This window comes from Sinocyclocheilus anshuiensis, unplaced genomic scaffold (assembly GCF_001515605.1).
Source record: "Sinocyclocheilus anshuiensis isolate Anshui unplaced genomic scaffold, SAMN03320099.WGS_v1.1 scaffold609, whole genome shotgun sequence".
NCBI lineage: Eukaryota > Metazoa > Chordata > Actinopteri > Cypriniformes > Cyprinidae > Sinocyclocheilus > Sinocyclocheilus anshuiensis.
In genome coordinates, this window is record NW_015541011.1 from 199,217 (window position 1) to 223,890 (window position 24,674).

The window sequence follows — 24,674 nt, forward strand, 5'->3', positions numbered from 1 at the left end:
AATTTTTATTGAAAGAAGTCTTTTATGCTCACCAAGGCTACAATTAGTGGTTAAAAATACAGTAAAAACAGTAAAACTGAAATATTACTACAATTTTAAATAACTGTCTTTTTATTTTAATATATTAAAATAGAAATGTAAATGAATAAAGAAATGTAAATAAAAATTTAATTTATTCCTGTGGTGGCAAAGCTGAATTTTCAACCGTCATTACTCCAGTCTTCAGTGTTACATTATCCTTTAGAAATCATTTTAATATGCTGATTTGGTGCTCCAGAAACATTTCTTCTTATTATTATTATATTTTTATTTTTTATATTTATTATATTATTATTATATTTTTTCAGGATTCTTTAATAAAAAGAAAGTTGAAAATAACATTTATTTTATGAAACTTTTGTAACATTATAAATGTCTTTACTGTCAATAATTTTAATCTATTTAATGCATCCTAGCTGGAAAAAAAAAGCCTTTCAACATTCACATAAATAAATAAATCTTACTGAACCATAACTTTTAAATCGCAGTGTATTTATTTTATTGAACAGCCCTAGTCTTACTGAGGGTTTGCTGTATTTTATTCTAAAGAACATAAAATGTCTTTTCATCAAATATTTTTTCCAACCTTTCCAATTTTCACAACTCAAACACATCCAGATGCTTAAAACAGAAAAGTGCAAGACTTGTCTTGTTAAAATTCACACAAACGTAAAATGAATTGTGAATGGCATTTCATGTCTACTTGACAAACTAAATATTGGGGTGCTGTTTACTGTGATGATGATTTAGTAAGCTTTCAACCACTTGGGGGCGATACATCCCATGACTCTTCACAGTAACATCTAACTCTTCTAACTACTCTCTGTACAGTGTGTCTGTGACTGAATTCGGAGAAGCATACCACCATACTACTCCAACTACTTATGCCCTATCATTACATGGCAGAAATAGTAAGAAAAGTATACTAATCTGAATTTAGCCGTAGTAAAAATATGCGACAGATGTGTACGCTCACCCCTGGCTTTCTTCCTTCTGTACTTTGACCCAGTTCTCCACCTGCTCCAGTGCACTCCTCCTCTGAACCTGAACAGGAGTTTGAGAAGAAGGTGTAGGCCCCCTCTGATACCCAGGCATGCCGTTCTGCTCTGTGGGTGTACCGTTCCTCAGCACTGGCGGGGTCGAGACAGCCCTGGAAGGAGCTCGAGAGGGAACTTGGGATTCCGGTGCTGACCCTGGAGCTAAAACCTCCACCTCCACTATCCTGCTCGCTGGAGATTTACCCCTCGCCTGCTCCATCTCTCTTGGAGCAACCCTAATCTCCACTTCTCCAACAAATCCTTCCTGCTTCTCCTCCTGCAGCCTGTCACTTTGGATGACTTTGGGTTCTGGAATCACGAAGCTGTTGATGTGGTTGGTCTGAGGAACAGCCTGCTGCTTGAGTTTCTCGGAAATGTTCACTTGGTCTGGATGATCCGACTCGTCTCTGTGTGGCAAAAACATGACGTGCAAAGGTCAGTGAGGTTTTATGAGTCTATTATATGATACTTTTATCATGCTGCTGGATCACATGTCAGGTCTGTTAGATTAACACCATTCCACAGCATGGAGTCTGGACCATACAGTAACCCAGCCTTCACACGTGAGGGAATCTGCTCATGAAACTAAATATATCAATAACTGTAAACTGTCTTATTTAGATTCACAACTCTAGTCTCGTTAAGCTCCAGGATTCACGTTTTACACAACACTTCACAATACTCCAGCAACCACACAGCAACCCACAAAAAACACTCCGAACACTTTACCAGCGACAACCACCCACCATAGCAACTGCATAGCAACCCACCAAAAACAATCAGAACTCCTTAGCAGCTACACACAGTAGTAACGCCCTGGCAACCACACACAACACGCTAGCAACTGCATATTAACCCACTAAAAATACTCAGAACATCTTAACAGCTGCCCTGGCAACCACCCATAACAAACTAGCAACTGCATAGCAACCTGCTAAAAACATTCAGAACTTCTTATCAGCTAAAGAGTAATGCCCTGGCAACCATCCACAACACCCAGCAACCCACTAAAAACACTCCGAATACTTCAGCAGCGACAACCACCCAGCATAGCAACCCACCAAAAACAATCAGAACTCCTTAGCAGCTAAACACAGTAGTAATGCCCTGGCAACCACCCACAATACGCTAGCAACTGCATATTAACCCATTAAAAATACTCAGAACATCTTAGCAGCTGCCCTGGCAACCACCCATAACAAACTAGCAGCTGCATAGCAACCTGCTAAAAACACTCACAACACTTTAGCACCTCCATAGTAATGCCCTGGCAACCATCCACAACACCCAGCAACTCACTAAAAACACTCAGAACACTTTAGCAGCTGCATAACAACACCCTGGGTGGTTACCCACAATAGCAAGTGCATAGCAACCCACCAAAAACACTAAGAATTCCTTAGCTGGTGCTGGCAACCACCTGCAACTGCAGAGCAAACCCTCTAAAAAATTTAGAACACTTTAGTAGCTGCATACTAGTAATGCCTTGGCAACTACCCACAACACCCCAACAACTGCATAGCCACCTGCCAAAAACACCCCTGGCATAATAACATCCTGGCAACCACCCACCTTACCAACTGCATAGGAACCCGACCAAAACACTCAGAACACTTTAGCAGCCACATACTAACTCGCTAGCAACCACCCACCCACCCTAGAAACTACATAGCAACCTGTTTAAAAACACACAATATACCTTTGTAGCTGAAAAAAAACAACAATGATTAACCAACTCTACAGCCTTGACAACTGCCCATAACTTCATATCAACCCACTATAAACATGCACAACGCCTTAGCAGCTGCATAGTAATGCCCTGGCAACCACCCACAACACCCTAGCAACTGCATTGCAACTCACTAAAAACACTCAAAACACCATTCTGTCGCATAGAAATGTCCTGTTACCTCTCAGAAAACCGTAGCAACCACATAGCAACACCCAACTACGTAGCAACCAAAAGCCTACAAGAATCTAGCATTGTAGAAGTGAGTTTTGCACAAGCGCCACACATTTTCTTATGAAAATGTAAAATCTAGTTAATATCAAAGTCATGTGATTGCTCTGCAGAGGTAAATGTAATGCTTAAGTATCAGTTAGAAGCAAAGCCTTACTGCCACAATGAGCACTAAATAGTCTGTTGAACTTTGCAAATACACTTTGCTTGGTTTCTTCAAACAAGAACTGTGGAATGAAAAATGATTCAGTACCACCACGTAAAATTAATTCCAGCTTCAAATCGTCCATATATAGCAGTCTAAATGTGACATGATTAAATCAGGCCCTGAGTGAATCTACATTTGGAGAAGACATGGCCACTGGGAGCTTGGCTATCTCTACTGGAGCTCACTCTACAGTCAGACTAATAATATCCAAGCTGCACAGACTAAAAAGAAATAGCCTCCAGTGGCTCTTTGCATTCAGACACACTCAAAGTCTACAACAGCCAAATCTCCATCTGCATTTTAACATGAAAAGATGTTCCTTTAGGCCTGATAATATCTATGGTATAGAGATGTAATTGTTTGGGTACTGATTGAGAAGAGATGCATTTATTCTAATATTTAGATATGATTCATTCCCTTGTGAGAAAAAAGTATACTTTAGCATACTTTAAAAAAAAAAGCACTTCATGGAAATAATAAAAGAACATACTTTTTCAGACACTTAATTGCATGTTAATTGCAATTATATGAAAATGTATTATAGTTTAAATTTATAATAAATGCAATATGCTGAACTTTAGAGTGCTTTTTATCCCACTAAAGTAGTACTTAATTATATGTAATTGGATAATTACTTCTATTGTCTTTGAAATATGGTGAAAGTGTACTGCCCAATATACCAACAAGCATTAATTATATTTTACAGACTAAAATATAACGTAATTTCTATTAACGTGCATGTCATGGATTTAAATATATTTGTATTTACACATTTGTAATAATGAAGCTGCAATTTAGTACATTTAAAATGTAGTAAATAAATAAAATATTAAAATTGAAATGCAACATCAAGTAACACTACAGTTAAAATTATAATAAAGTACTTTATGTGCTTCAATATGTTAGTTAACATCAAAATAAATGTACTTTTACTGTATAATGCATGACAAAGAATGATTAAAGGCACAATATGTCATTTTTGCCGCTGGAGGGCGCGTATTCAAAATAAACAAAGAAACAAAGGCGTAGTTAGATGACGCTGTGACTGAGTGTGGAATCATGGGAGCTGTTGTCTTCATCCCCACAGCCGATGCAATCCGACGGGGCTCGAGCAGAAATCATGTTCATGGTTTTTGGATATTTTAATAAAAAAATCTTACATAGTGTGCCTTTAAAACAATTATTTAAAAATTTACTTAAAAGGAAAACATTTAATTTAACATTTGACAAAGTACAATACTTTTACAAAGTGTGTGAAAGTGTACTCTGTAAGTACAGTTAAGTGGCCTATATTAATATTATATTATCTAGATGTACAGTATTTTTATATACTTGTAAGATTTGAAGTACTGTACAAGTACCCATTTACTTGTACGTTTTAGCGCACTTCTTCTCAAAGGTGTTCAAACTGGTCAACTATGATTTACCCAAATAAAGGGAACTAAGAGGTTTGTGCAATTGAACAAAGTGCATGTGTACTTCGTGGGCGTATTGCAGATAATTTACTCAGAGTATTTGCACAAATAGCCACATGTGCAAATAGGCTGGACCAAAACAAAGCCTACAGAGATTCTCCGAAAATATGAATCCCACATTCCTACAGTAGGACATGAAACGGCAAGGCGTATGCATGACTGATTCCTTTCAAATCACCAAACAATGGTATTCGCAAAACAACTCTGGCAAAGGAGAAAGGGAAAACACAAACATAAGGGCATCTATGAGAATGAAAACCACTCTATGAAAAGAAATGACTCAGAATGGCGTTTTTATCTTGGACTATCACAGTCTAATTTTCTGCCTCGCTGACTGCCAGCTCAAGCTGACACTAGTCTCATTAGTGTTGGGCTGCTATGACAACTCAAAGATCTTACCGTGATCCCAATTTGGTGCCTTGGTTAACAACATCACCAGCAGTGACAGCTAACTATTCAATCTTTTATGGCTGAAATTGGGCGACATGCATTACACATGTCAAAAGAGTGCACTGATGGTCTTGAGAGATGGTTAAACCATATACATGTTTATGCAGCCTATGTTCACACAGTCAGTGTTTGGGATTGACCGTATTTTAAAAAAGTGCGACTCCAGACTATTCCTATTCATGTTTATAGTATCTGAACTAGGGATAAGTATTTTGTCATTTTGACTATTCGAGTACTCAGTCCACATCTGAGCTGAGTTTGGGCTCTGTGACTGTCTCAAAGAAGTGAGGCCAGCCCAGAGAACAGAGAGATAGAAAGCTGAGTCACTGCTCAGTACCCGTCTGGTCTTCTGCACTGGCAGAGCAAGATACACTGCGGCCTCGCTGTCAATCAACAAGACTGACACCCGACAAACACTCACAGACTCACAACGTCCCTTGACACACACTGCATTTGACAGTACACTTTAAACACAAACACATACACTATTTAACAAACACTTGAGAAAACAGCTGCAAATGAACATTTAATCACACAAAATTCACATTTTTAGATTAAAATATAGAAAAATTAAGAAAAACGTATAACTAAATCAGCACTTTTTATTTCATGTTTTTATTTTTTATTTGAATTGCATATAAAATTTCCTTCTATTTGTTTTATACAGATTTAAACTAATTTAAATGAATAAACTAATAAAATGGGATGCATCTTTGTCAGTCATACATATATGAAACAAGTACGAGTTCTGCACTCAAAAACATAATGGCATGACAATAGTTTAATACTATTTTCTTTTTTCTTCTTTTTTTTCTTAGAATCAACATAAATCTGTTCATTGTGAAAACAGCTACATTTATTCAGTTCAAAAGTATGAACATGGTTAAAATATGGCTAGATGTGGAACGGGCAATCTTCAGTTAGTTAAAATGTATGAGATTGAAACAAACTGGATTTATTGATTATAAATATATAAACCTGATTAAATTTATTAGTACTTTTGGAGAAATGTTACCCATTTCAGTTATGCATGCCTGACAATTAAGCATCACTTATAGTTTATTAGATTATGCCAAAACTGTGTAATTCACATGGATGGAAACTTTACATGCAATTCGCACACATACAGTAAATCTTAAATTTAGCTCTAAATGTTATGAGATTAATGTTTAAAACAAGACAAAAAAGAATTTGTTGATACAAAACAAATGTCAAATATGTATTCTGTGAAACAACCTTAAGTAAATTCTTGTTTGAATGACATTTAGATGTTTTTCCTGGCCATAAAAAACACAATACTGGTTAAGAAAATGTTTTTGAAAAGTTTCGTGACTCACTGACCTCTTCACTGTATGGGTTTGCATCAGTGCAGCCTGGTTCATGGCCCTGACCCAGCCATTCATGTCCTCCTGTGTGTCCGCACTGAAATAGTACGTCCTCATCCCAGTGTGCTCCGCCTGCGAGCCAATCACAGAGCTTTGTTTGTAAATGTAGGAGCGCATCCCTGTGTGTGTAGCCTGCAAGAGAGAAAGCACTAAAATCAGTCCAGCCCTGGGAAAAGGAGAAACACTGCATCAGCAGATAAGTATTGGCCAGAGGAGCATCTGAGATTTCAGCATGATAATTAGAAGCGTGGAGGAATACAACACAGCGGACATACTGATGAGACACAGGAAGTCAGAATGAATAAAGGAGCAAATGCCGATCAAGCCAAGGCCAAACTGTGATAAGAAACACATATACACACCGATTTAAATAACTTTTCAGTTAGGTAATACATAATAGATACAGGAACAACGATATGAATCAGCATGAAGGACAGACGACTAGACCAAAGGTCAGATTTGTTACAATAAGCACACCACCCAATAAAAGTAAAGCGAAGACAGTACACGTTTGCAAATATTAAAATAAGTGATAAAAAAGTCATATGGTATTAGAAGAGACAAGTTTATTTATATAAAGACTACTACTGTTATGTTTATGTTATCACAGTTTCTGTGTTGCACAAATTATATGCTACTAATTAATATAATATAATATAATATACAAGGTAAAAATATAATAAAATATAGTAAAACATAATAAATTTAATATATTTTACCCCTGTGTTATATTAAGTATATATATAAATTAATTAATTAATTAAAAGTAAAGTCATTAAAAAGTAAAGCAAAGAAAGTATGGCTTTGAACATACTATAATAAATAATAATATGTCATAAAATATTTTCAAAGACAAGTTTATTTATATAAAGACAACAACTATGAATAAGTTATAATTTAAATGTTATAATTTCGGTAGCATCACATCAGTGTTGCACAAATTGCAAGTTATTGAATATGAATTTATAAAATATAATATAACATAACATAACATAACATAACATAATATAATATAATATAATATAATATATTTTTTCCTTTTTACTTACGTATAACTAAAATAAAACACACAGGCAAACTGCCATTCAACAAAACAGCACAGACACTGTTTTAATTAACATGAACTCAGCCTGCAATTTCCTCATTAAAAATAGATTCAGAGAGAGAGTAACTTGCGCTGCATTCGATTACGTAAAACAAAACAAAGAGACAATTATGGTTCATTAGAGACATCCAGTCTCGTTTCTTCACCAATTCATTTCTTTTCTCTCTAAGTGTGAGCAGAAAGCACAACACAAAATACATCGTATGAAGACACGCGTGTTTACATGACTAGCTCATTAAAGGCAAGCAGTGAGGTGCTAAGCTGCTGCCTGTGTTTTAATGGTCCACTGAGGGAAAGCTCTGCAATGAGGCTGTAAAACGCAGACAGATGGCTGATCGGTTTGAATCATACAGGGGGCCTGGACCACTTCAGATGACTAGATGATAAATACCCAGCTAAAACATCCACTGAAGTAATCCCTATCTAATTTCTTCAGACAAATGAGACTCATGTTTTTAAATAAAATTAGTGTCTTTATTTTATTAATATTCATGCCATTTCAAACCAGTGAACCAGTCGTTCTTACACAGAACACACAAAGCGGCATTCTGATGAATGTGCATGCTGCTGTTTTCCTTACAAGTGTATACAGTGACCAAGGGCTGTACCATAAGGAACAAAAATGCACAATAAAACTAATCCATGCAACTAGTCCATTCCAAGCCTTCTTAAGCGTTATGTGACAAAAAGACAGAAATGTAAGTTGAAAAAATCCTGTCATAGCATCTGGTGTCATTCACATGGCCTAAGGCAGTTTTCAGTGGATAATGACTTCAGCTTTTTGCCCAATAACCTCAGAAGACTTGGAATACAGTGCACATGTCATATGGACTGCTTTTATAATTACATTTAGCTGTACAGACTCTAGTCACTGTGTGATTTCCCTGTATGAGAAAAAGCTGTGTGAATAATTATTGAAAACACTTCTATTTGTGTTCCATGAAAGACAAAAAGTCATACACGTTTGGAATGACATGAGGGAGAGTATGATGACAAAATAAAAATTTTGGGGTGAACTATTACTTTAACTTCAGCAGAATGTCTGAGAACAGATAAAATCCATTATATAATGTTAAGTTAAGAAAGATAAATCAGAATTGGCCATCATTTTTTTTTTTTTTATGTACAGGTGCATCTCAATAAATTCATCGTGGAAAAGTTCATTTATTTCAGTAATTCAACTCAAATTGTAAAACTCGTGTATTAAATAAATTCAATGCACACAGACTGAAGTAGTTTAAGTCTTTGGTTCTTTTAATTGTGATGATTTTGGCTCACATTTAACAAAAACCCACCAATTCACTATCTCAACAAATTAGAATACTTCATAAGACCAATAAAAAAAACATTTTTAGTGAATTGTTGGCCTTCTGGAAAGTATGTTCATTTACTGTACATGTACTCAATACTTGGTAGGGGCTCCTTTTGCTTTAATTACTGCCTCAATTCAGCGTGGCATGGAGGTGATCAGTTTGTGGCACTGCTGAGGTGGAATGGAAGCCCAGGTTTCTTTGACAGTGGCCTTCAGCTCATCTGCATTTTTTGGTCTCTTGTTTCTCATTTTCCTCTTGACAATACCCCATAGATTCTCTATGGGGTTCAGGTCTGGTGAGTGCCAAAATCATCACAATTAAAAGAACCAAAGACTTAAACTACTTCAGTCTGTGTGCATTGAATTTATTTAATACACGAGTTTCACAATTTGAGTTGAATTACTGAAATAAATGAACTTTTCCACGACATTCTAATTTATTGAGATGCACCTGTATGCACACAGAAAATGTTCCATCTGCACTTCAAAAGTTTAGGGTCAGAAAGTTTTTTTTATCATTGCTATTCAGCAAAAACACATTAAATTGATCAAAAATGTCAGTAAAGATTTTTACATTGTTGAAAAACTAAGCTAAACTTAGCTAACCAAAAGTTTAATTCTATGTGATATTAAATCATAATTCAGATCAGATTAAATCATAACTTATTAGTATGATCCAACAGGCAAAATTACTGTATGTGCACACAAAAACACAGCTGTGTACACACAGGAGACAAAACAAAGAGCTAACAATAGCATGCAGCTTCCTTTCTTTTTGGCACCCTGCAGCATGTAGGACTATTTGAAGATGCTTTTAGATTAACCAGGCCTTTCATTAAAAGCATGCTCTCTTATGTCATCCACGATCCATTATAAGAACGCAGTGCCCTGGTAAAGAGAGCTTTTATTTAACAGCTCTATTGGCTTACAACTGAACTGATTCCACTGCACAATATACATGTCTTGATGATACAGTAGTCAAAATTTAGTATTCTCTAGAAAGGTATATGTTAAATATCTCTGTTAGGGGTGTGAATTGATTCAATTCAGGATTCATAGATTTTTGATACGATTCAATAACGATTTTTGCAAATTTAGAACTATTCTGTTCAGTCCAGTTCACAATGAGAATCTATTTGAATTCAATTAATGGTTAGATTCTGTATTTGCATTCATATGATTATGTAAATGCTTCTCCTGATGTGTTTTAGGTATGAAAAGCCCAATGGCTTTTCCACCATTGGGCCAAATGGTTCTAAGAACAGTAAGGAACGGTTACATTCACATTTCCACTTGGTTTGACTCGATTACACACTGTTCTCGACCTGGAACTGAACTGTGCTTGTAGAATGCGTGTAGTGATCACTCAGGATTGGTCATTTGTTTGAAATTCTCCATCAAGTGGTCACTATTTACATCTCATACTGTATGTAAACACTTGCGTAAGTGTTACGAGCTCGGTTATCAGCCCTACAGTGGAAACTGAAACCATATCTGTACAAGCTTGGCTGGATAGGCACAGAATCAAATGGTTAAGCAATGAGTACAGTTTGGCCTGACAGTGGAAAAGCGGCTAAAATAAAACTGTTTATTGCAAGCAACTTGAAAGTAAACACAATAAATATATGTACATGCATGATCCTATGTACATATAGGATATAACTAAGTTTAGTGTGTCAATGTTCCATATTCCATTTATTTCCATGACTTTTCTTGGTCTGGAAATAACCGTGGCAACCCCGACCCAGTAAACTAATCCAAACATTACAATATTACCTGATACATGCAGTTTCCTCAAGGTCTCATATGCAAATAAAAAAATTAAAAAAAACAGCTATATCCTAAGACTGCTTAAATGTCTGCTGGTTATTGTTTTCTGAATAGAATAATTTCCCACATCACATCTCAAAAAGAGGAAATAATGTCAGTGAGAAAGGTCACAAACATTCTCAAAGAGTTTGCACATGCCAGAGGTTAAGGTAGAGAAACTGTAGAGTTAAAATTTTACCTATTTATGGATGATGCTGAATGTGTCTCAGAGCCTTTCTGGACTGTCAGTCACTCATCACAGGCAGGAAGCCCACCAATGGGAACAGAGGAAAGACATAGTTCAGCAAATAAAGGACAATGACTGGTCACCTGAACCAACACCTACAAGCTTTTCCTGTTTAGGATATGTACACGTACTGGGAAATTGTCAGTATCATTTAAGGACTGTCAGCACCGTCAAGATGAGCGGGTGACAGAAACAAACAGCAGCAAAAAAGAGCACAAAACACAATGCCAGACCACAAAACAGCCCGCAACACAAAGCACAAATGCCCACAGTTAGAAGCCATAACAGAAATAAAGCCGAAGTTTGATGAGCTCAGTAGCCTGGGTCTTTCCCACATTCGTACCGATATCTAGAAGTTCATCGCAGAATCAGTGAAACGCACTCTGGCACTCGGCCGTGTCTATCTACCAGCATGTGGGGTGAGTTTGCTGGCTGAGCAGAATTCACCGCGGTAAGCCTTCTTTTTCATAGAGGATTAGTACAGATTACAGACTCATTGCTGCCCATCTGAGTCACTCAATACCAAAAATCTACATCCAGATACCAAGGTAAACATTCTCTCTTGTGTGAAGCTTATGGCAAATGATCCGTAACCCTCTAAATAGAGTGTGATACAACTACTAGCTCCTCGCCAACAGTTGTGGAGAATGATGTGACACCGTAGGCTGTGTAAAACTATCCGTTAAGGGAGGAAAGTGAAAGAGGAGTGCTGCAAAGTGCAAACTGAGATCAACGTGTACTTTAAACCATTAAGCGTTAAGATCTTCTTCTTGAAAACTGGAATGTTGTCTCTTTCCGCTCCCGCGTTGAAAAATCTCTCTCCAGCTTTGAGAACAGGGGCAGGAAGGAGTTGAGTAGAGAGACGTAGACTGGTTATGTAACCTTGTTACCCTCAGGATGAGAACAGACCCATACATTCACTCTGTGTCATGAACCTCATGAGGACAACAATGAACCACACAAGCTGCAGGGGATGAAACCGCATGAACTAGTCTTCGCCTACAAAAACACTCGCACATAGAGAAGCACCAAAAAAGAAGAGCTGTATATGTATAAAAACAGCTTGTGTAATTGGTTATATACAAATAGACGGCCTTCATGGGGAAAATGTATTCTAAATGGTATGAAAATATTGATAGTGCACTGAATGGTTCATTTCTGTCTGCGTTCTATACACAGGGCTGAAGCCATGCAAGATAATGAAGCATGCATATTCATAACAGCAGGGAGTGACTCAAAGTGACTTTAAAATCAGCAGTTGCACATGACAAAACAGTAAGACACAGCTGACTAGGGAAGAGGATGCAGCTAGTGCAAGGAAAATGAGATGAATGAGCATTTACAGTATCTACAGTCATTATTCCAAATATAAATTGTGACAGGGAGTTTAGGACCTGTTTTACCCTGAAGAGGCTCATTTCGTGATAAGTACATAGCTACTTTGGTTAATCGGTTGCTTGGGACAATTATAGAGTCACCCATGAAAATGAAAATCCTCTCATCATTTACATCATCATTAAAAAATGTTTTGGAGAGAACTATTGGTTCTGTGTCAAAAACACAAAAAGTGGATAACAAAGTCGAATGGTTCCTTTTGTATTTAAAAGAATGACCACTAAAGTACATTCATAAAAAAAGAATTTTGTGTTCCACAGTAAATGACAAAAAAAGGTTCATTTTTGGGTGAACTGTCCCTTTAAGGCATACCTTCTATGTAAACACTGTTGCATAGCATACAGTTAAGGGTTGCAAATTTAATGTGAATAGCTTTTATAATTCTTTTAAAAGTGTTGCTATCTGTGTCAAAATAATCTTACCTTGAAGGCATATTTTCGGCTAATGTGATCTTCAGGTCCCACAGGAGCGATAGTGTAGCTGGGCAGAGGAATGCTCCCCAGCACCGACTCTTCACGACTGTCTGTGGGGAAAAAACAACCCAATTGAGCAACCAGTCTGGTTTTGACGTGGTGTCTTTCTCACTCTCTCTTCCTTCCTGGCATGCGATTCTCTCTGACCTGTGTTTCTCACACCACATTTCACACATTTAAGTTCAGCCTCATTCTGCCTCCTTGTTCCGCCCTGACCATTTCTTTCCAGTGGAACGCTAGTGTGTGTGGGAGTGAGAGTGTGTTTATGTGTGGGTTTGTCTGAGACAGAGATTGAGTGGTGGGTTGACAAACAATATGGGTGGCTGGATTAGGAAGTAATGGGTTAAAAATACTTCTAGGTTGTTTGAAGGAGAGATTCCAAACCGAGGCAGGTGACTCTTTCATTTGAGTGAGCAGAGAGCTGGGGGTCTGAGGCAGAGAAGAGCAGACTGACTGGAAAATGAGGACGGATTACATCCCATTATGACCAGACGGGGGAAATAAGTAAACATGCATTGACAAGCTTCAAATGGTGAAAGAAAGTAGATCTGATATTTGATGTCAGACAAGAAATAAATAATGCATGATTTCAAACAAGAATATATTTAGTCATTTTTGTTAATATCAGAATATAGTTCTATGAATAATATGAATATATCAGAATATCAATGATTAACAACTTAAATTTAGTCTGTTTTTCACACAAAGTTACTATAAGCTGTATGGTGAGCTGTGTAACAATTCATTCTACTGTATTGCATGAATAAAATAAGAGCATAAGGGTTTGGAATGACATGAGGGTGAGTATATAATGACAGAATTATCTTCTTTTTTTGGGGTGAACTATTCTTATAATGTAGCTCTCCCTCACCAAATAGAGGTTTATTCAACTGTACTATTAGTATACTTCTTTTAATCTAAAAATAAGAGTATACTTTCAGTATACTTTTCAGTTTTTTTGTACTTATCAGAGATATACTTAAATTTATACTTAAGTATACTTGGCTTATACTGACAAGTATACAGAAAAACTTGAAGAAACCTTACAAGTATACTTCTAGTACAAAACTATATTAAACTGATAGTTTACTGAGAGTATACTACAAAGTGTACTTTCATAAACTAAAAAGTGAACTAAAAAATGAGTACACCACCTCTGACACTTAACAAATTTTCCAGAGAGTCTGATTGATCAGTTACTAAAGAAGCATGTCAAAATTATTCAGGGAAATAAGATTTTCTTAAAGTGATTTCTTATCAAAATGTTAAGTACAACCTCTTAGAAGTTACAAAAAAGAAAAACATTTACATTTTCTGGTGCAAGTTCATTCATTCTCAGGCATAATGCTGACAACAATGGAAAAACTTTGGAGAGAACTGTCAGGAGGCATATTCCTTTGCACAAAAGTGGACAGTGATACAAAAGGAATACCAAATCATGGTTTTAAAAGAAATTCAAAAACAACGGACTTGCGACAAGGTCCCTGAAATAATCAGGCCTTTACTTTAAGCTTTCATTTCGTGATGAGTGTTTTTTTGCTAGAAGAAGAACAGGAGAAATACCAAGCAAATGTCTCAGAGCCAGTAAAAACTGGAATAAGAGTACACAGTATGACAACACAGTAAGATGCAATATGCAGAAATGAAATGCAATGTTGTTTATCCGTACCGGAACTACCTACTGTAGCCAAAGCACAATAAACTCATTTAGCCTTTTCAAAGGCCTATGGGAATCCATACACTGGTCTCATGTGACCAAGTCAATCGTTGACTTGTGCCTGATTCCCACAGTGAAGTTCGAAGGTCATTAAGTTTTTACATAGGGATGTTTTACACAAAACTAGCCATAAGGGTCAATTTTTCGAAATTGAGATTTATACATCATCTGAAAGCTGAATAAATAAGCTTTCCATTGATGTATGGTTTGTTAGGATAGGACAATATTTGGCCGAGATACAACTATTTGAAAATCTGGAATCTTAGGGTGCAAAAGAAAATCAAAATATTGAGAAAATCGCCTTTAAAGTTGTCCAAATGAAGTTCTTAGTAATGCATATTACTAATCAAAAATTAAGTTTTAATATATTTACAGTAGGAAATTTACAAAATATCTTCATGGAACATGATCTTTACTTAATATCCTAATGATTTTTGGCATAAAAGAAAAATCAATAATTTTGACCCATACAATGTATTTTTGGCTATTTCTACAAATATACCCCAGCGACTTAAGACTGGTTTTGTGCTCCAGGGTCACATATGAGGGAGTTGTGCTTTATCAATGCTGTCATGAACTCACACACCATTGTGTGATGTACTGTAGTATGAAACCCTGAAACCTGAATGATGCTACCATCTCCTCATTCCCTGCATTGCTGAGAATTTTTCCACATGACAATGCTGAAAAAATATATATATCTATATTCTATATTTGAAATATATCTTTCAAATATAGAATTTTTTTTACTGCTTTATTTTTCTTTATCTTCACTTACCTAATAACAATATATAATAACAATAACTTAAACTGATTTAAAATCTTTATAATAACACAAACAAGGTTTGAGTCAGCTGAAATAGCAAGTTGGTGTGATCCAAGAAACTGCATAGATATGAGCAACCGAAAAAAATCATGTTAATTTCCCTGAATAAACTACTCTTAGAGTTTGCTAAATATATCATGTTAAACTCTGGGGACAGTACATAGCTAAAAGATTGAAAGTACAATTAGTAGAATTAGGACTTAGTGACCAACATGCTATTACAAACAAAATAATGCAAATAATCATTATCTGGGAGAAATGTTAACAGGTACTATAAGCTTCCCTGTGTAAATGTGATTCTGTTTGATGTTTGCTAGAGCCACCCACCTTTATAGTAGAAGAGGCAATAATCAGCTAGAACAAACCATTTTCTCTTCCACAGCCGCATCCCTGAGCTGTCCTGAAAGTACAAAGCAACACAAACACTGATGGGAAAACACACACACACTCAGGCAGGTGAAGACATCTGATGGGGAAAGACAGCACTTCAAACAGACTTCAAACATGCAATTCGCAGCACTTCCCCTTGACAGCACCGTTTCACTTCCAGTTAAAGAGTTTTTTCAAAGCCTATTATCAAAAACTATCCATGTAAATACACTCCTGATGTTTTCACGCCGTGAAAGACCCATGTGTGCATGTGTGTTTGTGTCTGAATAACTGAAAAAGACAAAAGAAAAGCCAAATGAGCTGCCTACCTAGACCGCATTTATGATGTGTTTAAAAGCTCAAAATACGCATTTCAACTGTTCAAAAGTTCCTGTGATGCCCAAAAATGCTGTGTCACAACTACTGATGTTTAGGAAGACACATTTCCCCAATATTCAGATTTGTGGTCAAACAAAATGGTTTCAAACTTCATAAAATTGAAGTTTTGATCTTTCTGGTCCGTCCAATTTGAATGATTTGGTCTAGAAAGACTAAAAGACTAGAAATTTCAACTAGGGGTCCATGAATGTCCCTGAAGAACCTCCAGGGTATAAAACTGATTTTTTTAATAACTAATTTCTAGCTATAACCTTCTAACTGATGATCTGTTAAGCATTATGTAATACTAATATTCGTTAAAGTAAACTAACATATGAAAGTTTTAAAAGAAGTCTCTTATGCACATCAAGGCTGCATTTATTTGATCAAAAATACAGTAAAAATAGTAATATTGTGAAATATTGTTGCAATTTATAATAATTGTTTTCTATTTTAAAATATTTTAAAATAAAATTTACTCATGTGATGGCAAAAATTACTCTAGTCTTCAGTGTCACATGATCTTTTAGAAATCTTTCTAATATGCTGATTTGGCACTCAAGAAACATTTATTATTACCATTGCTGAAATGGTTGTGCTGCTTAATATTTCTCTGAAAACCGTGATGCAGCATTTATTAGTAACAGAATTTTTTTTTTTTTTACTTTTGGTCAATTTAATGCATTCTTGCTGAATAAAAGTATACTTTTTTTTTTTAAATATATATATATAAAAAAAAAATTCCTACTGACTCCAAACATTTGAAAGGTGATATAAATCAAATACATTATAAAGTGTTACTGAGACAATCTGGCTTCTTGGGTCTGTAAAGGCTGAAAACTTGTCATGTAAAGTATACTTTGAAAGCAAAAGTTTGGTTAACCAATAAACAAGCATTGGTCAAATCCTCTTACCTGTTTGTAGAGCCATCCACGTACCACTACAGGAACACTGGGATTCCGCTTTATGGCATGATCCCGTTTGCCAAAGCTATGGACCCTTCCACTGGACTTGGATCCCTATATCACACACACACACACACACACACACACATACATAAACTGAAGATGACTGGGGGATTGAAAGCTCATTCATCACCTATTAGTCTGGACCATCTGCCAGGGGTGCATAGCTGATCTTACACACCATCCGCTGGCATTCTGTGGGCAAAGCAACGTAAGCCTACATGCTGCCCGCCACTCACACATGCCAGAGCACTCATACGGCTAATACATCACCACTGCACGCTGTCGCTGCCAACGACAAGAGCTACAAGCACTCATTCATCTAGAACAGTCCAAACGCAGGCAGGAGATGACACAGGCAGCGTTCCTGCTGCTGCATTCTTTGGCGGCTCTTTAATAAACTATGGCAGTCGCCCGCATTCTGTGAGGTAACATAAGATGATGATATGATTATAATATTACCAAGGCCTCCGTTATAAAACGATAAGCTTCATACAACTGCTGTTTTTGTATTGCAAAGGTCTAGCTTTTTAGATCAATGTGAATAATCCATGTCAAGCATATGTGATGTGAGGGATACAAGATTCACAAATGGTTTAAAATATATTTTTAATTGAAGTTTTTAAGGAATAACGAAATGAAAATTCTGCAATTATTCAGTCCCTCTCACACTCGTTCTATACACCAGTGACCGTGTCTGTATCTGTAATGTTCCAAAAAGAAAAAGAAAAAGGTATCCTAAAAAGTGTCATAAAATGGTCCATGTTTTGCATGAGGTACAAGCTACAATCAAAGTTAGAGGTCGACCTATTGATCGGCTGGCCGATTAATCGGACGATTTTCGGCATTTTTTAATTAATCGGCATCGGCCGATTGTGCTGCAAAGTAGGCCGATTTATAGGCAGGCGCATCTGCAGGCAGCTAAGTGTTGTTGCGGAATGTCAGAGAATCTCTCTCTGGTTGCGTGCGAGACGGAGCAACTCACACTCTGCAGCCGCTTCTTGTTCACACACAGCTTCAGCTAATGATGGCAGGGCAAAACAGACCGTTTTGAAAGAGTAATTACGTTTTACCCTACTAGAATTGATGCCGGAAAGTTATCATATTCATAAGTGCAACAAGTCATTTGCATGTGAAAGTAGAAACACATGCAATTCAGACGAAACTTCTTGGCTGATTATAACATGCCCGATAGCTTTCCTCATGAAATGTGTGTGTAGGTCCGACAATAGCATCCACGATGTCATCGCTCGTGGCCAGTGCACTCTAAGCAGTTATGAGCAGCGGGCTGTGTAATATGTGTGAACTCTTTTATTTTTGTTATCACTTGGCCATTTGACTTATAGCAGTGTCCAGTGTTTCCCATACATTGAGTTATTTGTGGCGGCTCGTCACCACCATAAATAGATTTCCCAAAAGGCTTATACTTCGTTGAATAAACTGAGCACTGCACGTTTCAAAATTAAAATGCAGCGCGGATGTTTTTATATGAATGTATCTTTGAAAAGAACCGACTGTCTTCAGCAACGCTTCGATGTCATTTTCGTTTTGTCTTTCCTGTAATGCCTGATAAAAGTAGCGTTTGTGACTGTGAGCGTAGTGCTTATTAGATTACAGCCGTTACCAGGGAAACCGCTATATTTCCCGCTCCAACAGCGCCTCCTGCTGGCGGAGAATTAATTTGCATTTGCAAGTCTGTGGGAAACACTGGTGTCTGTCAGCAAACATAAACAAAAAGTATGCTTCAGAACTGTTTTGAGAAGGTGCTTAAGTTTTGAGCCATGTATTATTACTCTGAATTAGGCTACTACTACTATTACTATCTTGTCCCCTGCAATAATCATTTACTATTTACTCAAACTCACTTTTATGAGATGAAGAAAAAAAAAAAAAAAGAAAATCGGCAAAAATATCGGCCAAAAAAATCGGCATCATATATCGGCCATCGGCTGCCCTGATTTCTAAATATCGGCATCAGCAAGTGAAAAACCCATATCGGTCGACCTCTAATCAAAGTCATTTTTTCTTCTAATCTTCACTTCTATTTATACTTGTGCATATCTGGCTTTTGCAGCCAGAATTAAAAAAATAATAATAATTTACATATGGGTCACTATGATCTGTATAAATATTCTTCAAAAATTTCTACTTTTGTGTTCCACTAAAAAAATACCCCTTGTGGAAAAAGCCCTTGTGTGAGAGTTTAATTGCACTGAATGTGTACTGGTAGTGTAGCTTAAATCTTAAAAGTATATATATTTATTTAAAAACTGTACATGCAGATAATATAATATAAATGAAATAAAAGGTATTGTAAAAGAAGAACACTTTCACAACTGTTTTCCTAACACACTTGAGAACACTTTAAAAAGTGCACTTTGACTTTGACTTTGTAATAATGTCAAATAAAAAGTTTCATTTTTAAGTACATTTTAAATCGTTGCTTTATTAAGATTTTGTCATGTTTTAAAGAAGTACACTTATTTTTATGTTGAATAAGATACTAAAAAACTTGTAAAGTTCATGATTATAATTTTTACTGTAGTGTGTTATCTGATATGACATTTCAAGTTAATATATTTCAATGTACTAAAATGCAACTTCATCATTACAAAGTTGTACTTACATTATATTTAAATACATGACATACGAGTTTAAACAGAAATTAAATTAAAGTATATTTAAGTTTGGAACTGTCCTAAATAATAACAGAATTGCAATTATTGTGTGGATTATCACTTTAAATATCTGGAAAAAAGCAAAAGCATGTTATTCAACTCATGTGTATCACATCCCAAACAATGCATACAGATATGCAACAAATCACTCACAATACGAATCGCAATCCATTTCATTGGTCTTCTTTGTCTGCTCAGAGATGTTAGTCAAGGGTTCTGATCACTCTGTGTTTGTGTCACCAGCACTAGGGAATTGATGCCTCAGCACAGAGGAATAAACACTCTAATTACCAGAACAGATGCTAACTAAGCATAGAGAATGATCAGCATCAGGAGTCTTGTCAAGCTAACTTGCTCATACAGTCTTCTATCTACAAAATATCAGGTCTATTTTCTTTCCGTTTGACTAGTTTTGTTGTCTGTCCAACAGGATCAGGTTCTTACTGACCTTTGAGCCTGAAGTGGTGTCCAGAGTTGAAGAGGTGACGGTAGTCGAGGCCTCACTAATGGTGCTGGAGGGCCGTGTGGTCGTCTGTGGTTGCTTCAGCATGTGTCGTCCAGTCCTGCAGAGGAGAACACGGAGATGGGTCTGTTACGCTGCTAAACTGCTTTACATTAAACACATTTCATTAAGGCTGCACAATTGAATCAAACTAAAAACGAAATTGTGATATGGCTTAGTGCGAGCAAAGGCTGCAATTTAATTAAAGGGGTCATATGATGCGATTTCAATTTTTCCTTTCTCTTTAAAGTGATACAAGCTCTTGGTGCATAAAGAAGATCTGTAAAGTTGCAAAGACTAAAGTCTCAAATCCAAAGAGATATTCTTTATAAAAGTTGAGTCAACCACGCCTACCTAAAACGGCTCGTTCTAACACGCCCCCACATGTCTACGTCACGATGTGGGAAGATTTGCATAACGCCGCCCAAATGTTCACGCAAAGAAAGAAAAATACATCAACTTCGCGCTGTGGATCGCCGGATCGGCTTTCAATGTGGACGAAGCGGAGTCCAGCCCGGGCTCATCACATGTGGTTGCTGCAAGCCCGCCGGCCACTCCGTCGAATCCGCTGGCCGCGCCGTTCTCAAGCCCGCCCGCCTCTGCTCACTCTAGCCCGCCATGTGTGACGCTGTGTGTTTCGTTGTGAAAGCGAAACTACTTTGTTTGGCCTTCCAAAAGAGGACATGACTAGAAATCAGTGGTTAAGTTGTATTTACAACACTGTTCCAGAACAGTTCAACCCAAATATTCAGATGTGTGCAGCGCATTTTATGGAGGGCTGTTTCCTGATCCTGGTAGAGTAGACTACAATGTTGCTGTTATGACTGTAAGTACGTTTTTTATATTAAAGAATTTGCCACTGATGATTCAAACGCAGGATTTGAGCAGTGTAGAGTAGCGCTTGTTGTTTGTCATTTCTCCGATGACAAATGCAGACATGGTTTTATGTTTACGCGGTGCGATGCAACAATGCAATGACATGTATAAATCATTATAATCCGTAATTATGTCCCCACTGGATGCAACAAATGCCTCGTTTATAATGGGTTTTAATGTTTTCGTCTCGTTGCTCCGGCCTGACAGGGCATCACAATATGGTAAGGGGCGTAATATTTCTGTCACACGCTTGAGGTATTCGGCCAATCACAACGCACTAGATAGCTGGCCAATCAGAGCACACCTCGCTTTTCAGACCGATGAGCTTTGTAAAAATTGACGCGTTTCAGAAAGGCGGGGCATAGAGGAGAAACAATAATGTGCAGTATGTGGAAAATAATGTTTTTTTAACCTTAAACCACATAAACACATTTCATTACACCAAATACACAAAATAATATTCTTTTTAGTAACATCATATGACCCCTTTAAATATATTTGCAGCGTGTTTCAGAATGAAGCACAGCACTGTGTCCTTTTACACGCGAGCAGCTTATGATGAATTGTTTTCAGTCTCTCAGAGCAGTAACTGTTTCGCCACACGAACAAATCTCTCCATCTGCTCTGAGTTTGGAAAGCTTATAGCTTGCATTTGAAAATGCAACGCTCCAACGATCTTCCCAAACTCGTCAAGAAACGTGCTTATAAAGAGGCTGTTAAATAAGTTTTAAGGTCTCTGAGGTTTTTCACCAAAATAAAAGCTTGGTTTAACTTTTGAAAATGTAGCCATAGATAGACAGCCATAGATATTAGTATTTTAATTTTACAGTGGAAATATTACAATATACATTTTTCTTTTTTTATATTTTTATTTACTAATATAATAATAATTTTAATCATGATAAATAATAATAATAATAATAATAATAATAATTATTATTATTATTATTATTATTGTTTTATAGCCATATTGCTATTAGGGCTGTTAATTTAACATGTTAATTTGGTGCAATTAATTTGGAAAAAGTAACATGTTAAAACGCAGTTGCTGACAAACATGATGCTAGACGATGACTGACTATGTGATGTAGCCTATGAGAATGCAGTTATATGCCCCTATGGGTTTTTGTTTTATATTTATATCATATGATATAGTTTAGTAATATCACACAAGCATGTGATATTGATTTTATACAATAGTTCCATATTGTGTTAATAAATAGTTAGTAAATAGGTTAATATTGTGTTAAATTTTAAAACTATATTGTCAATATTGTCTGTTTTGCTCAACTTTGAAAAAAAAAAAAACGGTTCTAAACAAAGCCACAGCAGAACTGTTGTGCATCTCCAAGCAAAACACAGTGTTGTTTTGAAAGAATCCATGTTTTTGAACTAGACGAATGAGCCAGTGATTAGGTGACCCATTCATAAAGACAGCCAATTGTTTAGTTTCTGAATAAATTGGTTGAATGAATGACTGACTCAATGACTCACTCATTAAGACAATGACTTGCCACAACTTATTGGCGGTTTTAATATGTAAAGTATCATTTTATTTATTTTTAAAAACCATTTCATATTTCAATATTCATTAAAAAATGAATTAATACCCATTTATTATCATTATTTATGCAATGCTGAATCAAAATATTTCTTTTTAAAGCTACATTTTGTCTACTTTTTTGTCTATTCAATCATTTTCTCATTTAACACAATAATGACTTTAAATTACTTATTAGGGGTTATTTCTCAGCTAAAATTGAGATTAACTAATCGGCACATCATGTAATTAATTAGATTAAACATTTATATTGCTTGACAGACCCAACTGATTTTTTTTACCAAATTGTGCAGAAGAAATTAAATCTGAACACATTTTAATTAAATTGTTAAACTGTTTAATTAAAATTAAATCGCAAAATTTATCTGAAAAATTAGTTTATTTTTTTTCTAAAAAATCCTGCAGCCCTACATTAATGTTACACAAATAATTATGTAAGGATGAAACATGGTTGCTACTAACGAGGCAAAAAGACTCTTCTCCCGACAGTGAGAGTATAATAAGTTAACCCATACTCCCCATAATTAGCCATACCATACTGTAACTGCAAGAAAACAGCAATGGCTAGAATTTCAGGTTGTTTTCCACAATTTCACATCAGTGTAAAAGTGAAATCCTCTTCCTATGTAATCAGAAGTCTTAGTCATAGTATAGTTGAGTGCTAGCATATGATACGTTATGTCTGTGGCAAAACATAACACTTAAAAACTGACTGGAACTCTGCATGGTGACATTCATGATAAACGTCTCTAGGTTACGTATGTAACCATGGTTCCCCGAGGGAACGAGACGCTGCGTCGAGTCACTTTGGGAACGCCCTTGCGTGACCGCGTTCTGAAGCACGTGTCAAATCAGTCCAATGGAGCGCTCGCCATATAGATTTTTTCATGATTGATATATATATATATATGCTTGTGCGGACGGACAACAGTAAATAGACAGACACATACACAGAGCGCTACTGAAGAGCAGAAGCTGGTTTGCGCTCTGCCGGATGCACCTTTATGCTTTCTGGTGCTTACGTCACCCCGCTCGGGACGTCTCGCTACTTCATTGGACTGATTTGACACGTGCTTCAGAACGCGGTCACGCAAGGGCGTTCCCAAAGCGACTCGACGCAGCTCGAGTTCCTAAAGGGGAACAGTGTGTTTCACTCCTTAGTGTTTTGAATGACGGTCAACGGTAACCAAAATGTTTGGTTACCAACATACTTCAAAATATCTTCTTTTGTTGTGCACAGAGGAAGAAAGGCATACAGGTTTGGAACGGCATGCTGGTGAGTATGATGACAGAATTTTCAATTTTGGGTCAACTATCCCTTTAGGTCTGCCATACAGAGTGCTATTAGTGTGTAGCTGCCAATGCAAAACACAGTCACTTATGAGGTTCCATGACTGTTAGTAATCAGCTGACTGACTATGCAGGCAGTAGGAGTTACAATTTATGTAAAGCTAATGGCTATAGACCGTATATGAAAACAAGCTCCTACCAAAAGTGACAACCAGTCACACAGCATTCTAATGCAGTACTGCTCTGTTCACACTAGAGATACATGTTTTTAATATCACAGGCTCACTTCAAAAAGCTTTTAGTAAATTAGAGTTGCTGTGATGTGTCAAGTATAATTCCCCACGATTAGACAGAGAATGAACTTTCCCTTAAATGCTCACTGACCTGGATGACAAATGAAATCCCTCAGGCAGTCAACAGGTGGGCTATGAACTTATGCAAACTGACAAACACTCTTAAAACATTCTGCTGATCAATATTGCTTTAATATTCTCCACACTGTTCATTAAAGGGGTCATATGCCGTTGCTAAAAAGAACATTATGTTGTGTATTTGGTGTAATGCAATGTGTTTATGCCAGGGCTGTCCAAACTCGGTCCTGGAGGGCCGGTGTCCTG

General features: G+C 36.6%; 1 protein-coding gene across 1 annotated transcript in view; it reads right to left on the reverse strand.

The window, feature by feature from the left end:
• LOC107690349 (pleckstrin homology domain-containing family A member 7-like) overlaps nucleotides 1–24,674 on the reverse strand; it is a 108,088-nt gene that overhangs the window by 24,944 nt on the left and 58,470 nt on the right. The window contains exons 5-10 of the mRNA XM_016488649.1: nucleotides 20,277–20,391; nucleotides 17,100–17,204; nucleotides 15,766–15,838; nucleotides 12,845–12,945; nucleotides 6,511–6,686; nucleotides 1,016–1,483 (exon numbers count right to left, since the gene is read on the reverse strand). Of these exons, the coding sequence (XP_016344135.1) occupies nucleotides 1,016–1,483; nucleotides 6,511–6,686; nucleotides 12,845–12,945; nucleotides 15,766–15,838; nucleotides 17,100–17,204; nucleotides 20,277–20,391 (1,038 nt within the window). The remainder of the gene's footprint in view (nucleotides 1–1,015; nucleotides 1,484–6,510; nucleotides 6,687–12,844; nucleotides 12,946–15,765; nucleotides 15,839–17,099; nucleotides 17,205–20,276; nucleotides 20,392–24,674) is intronic.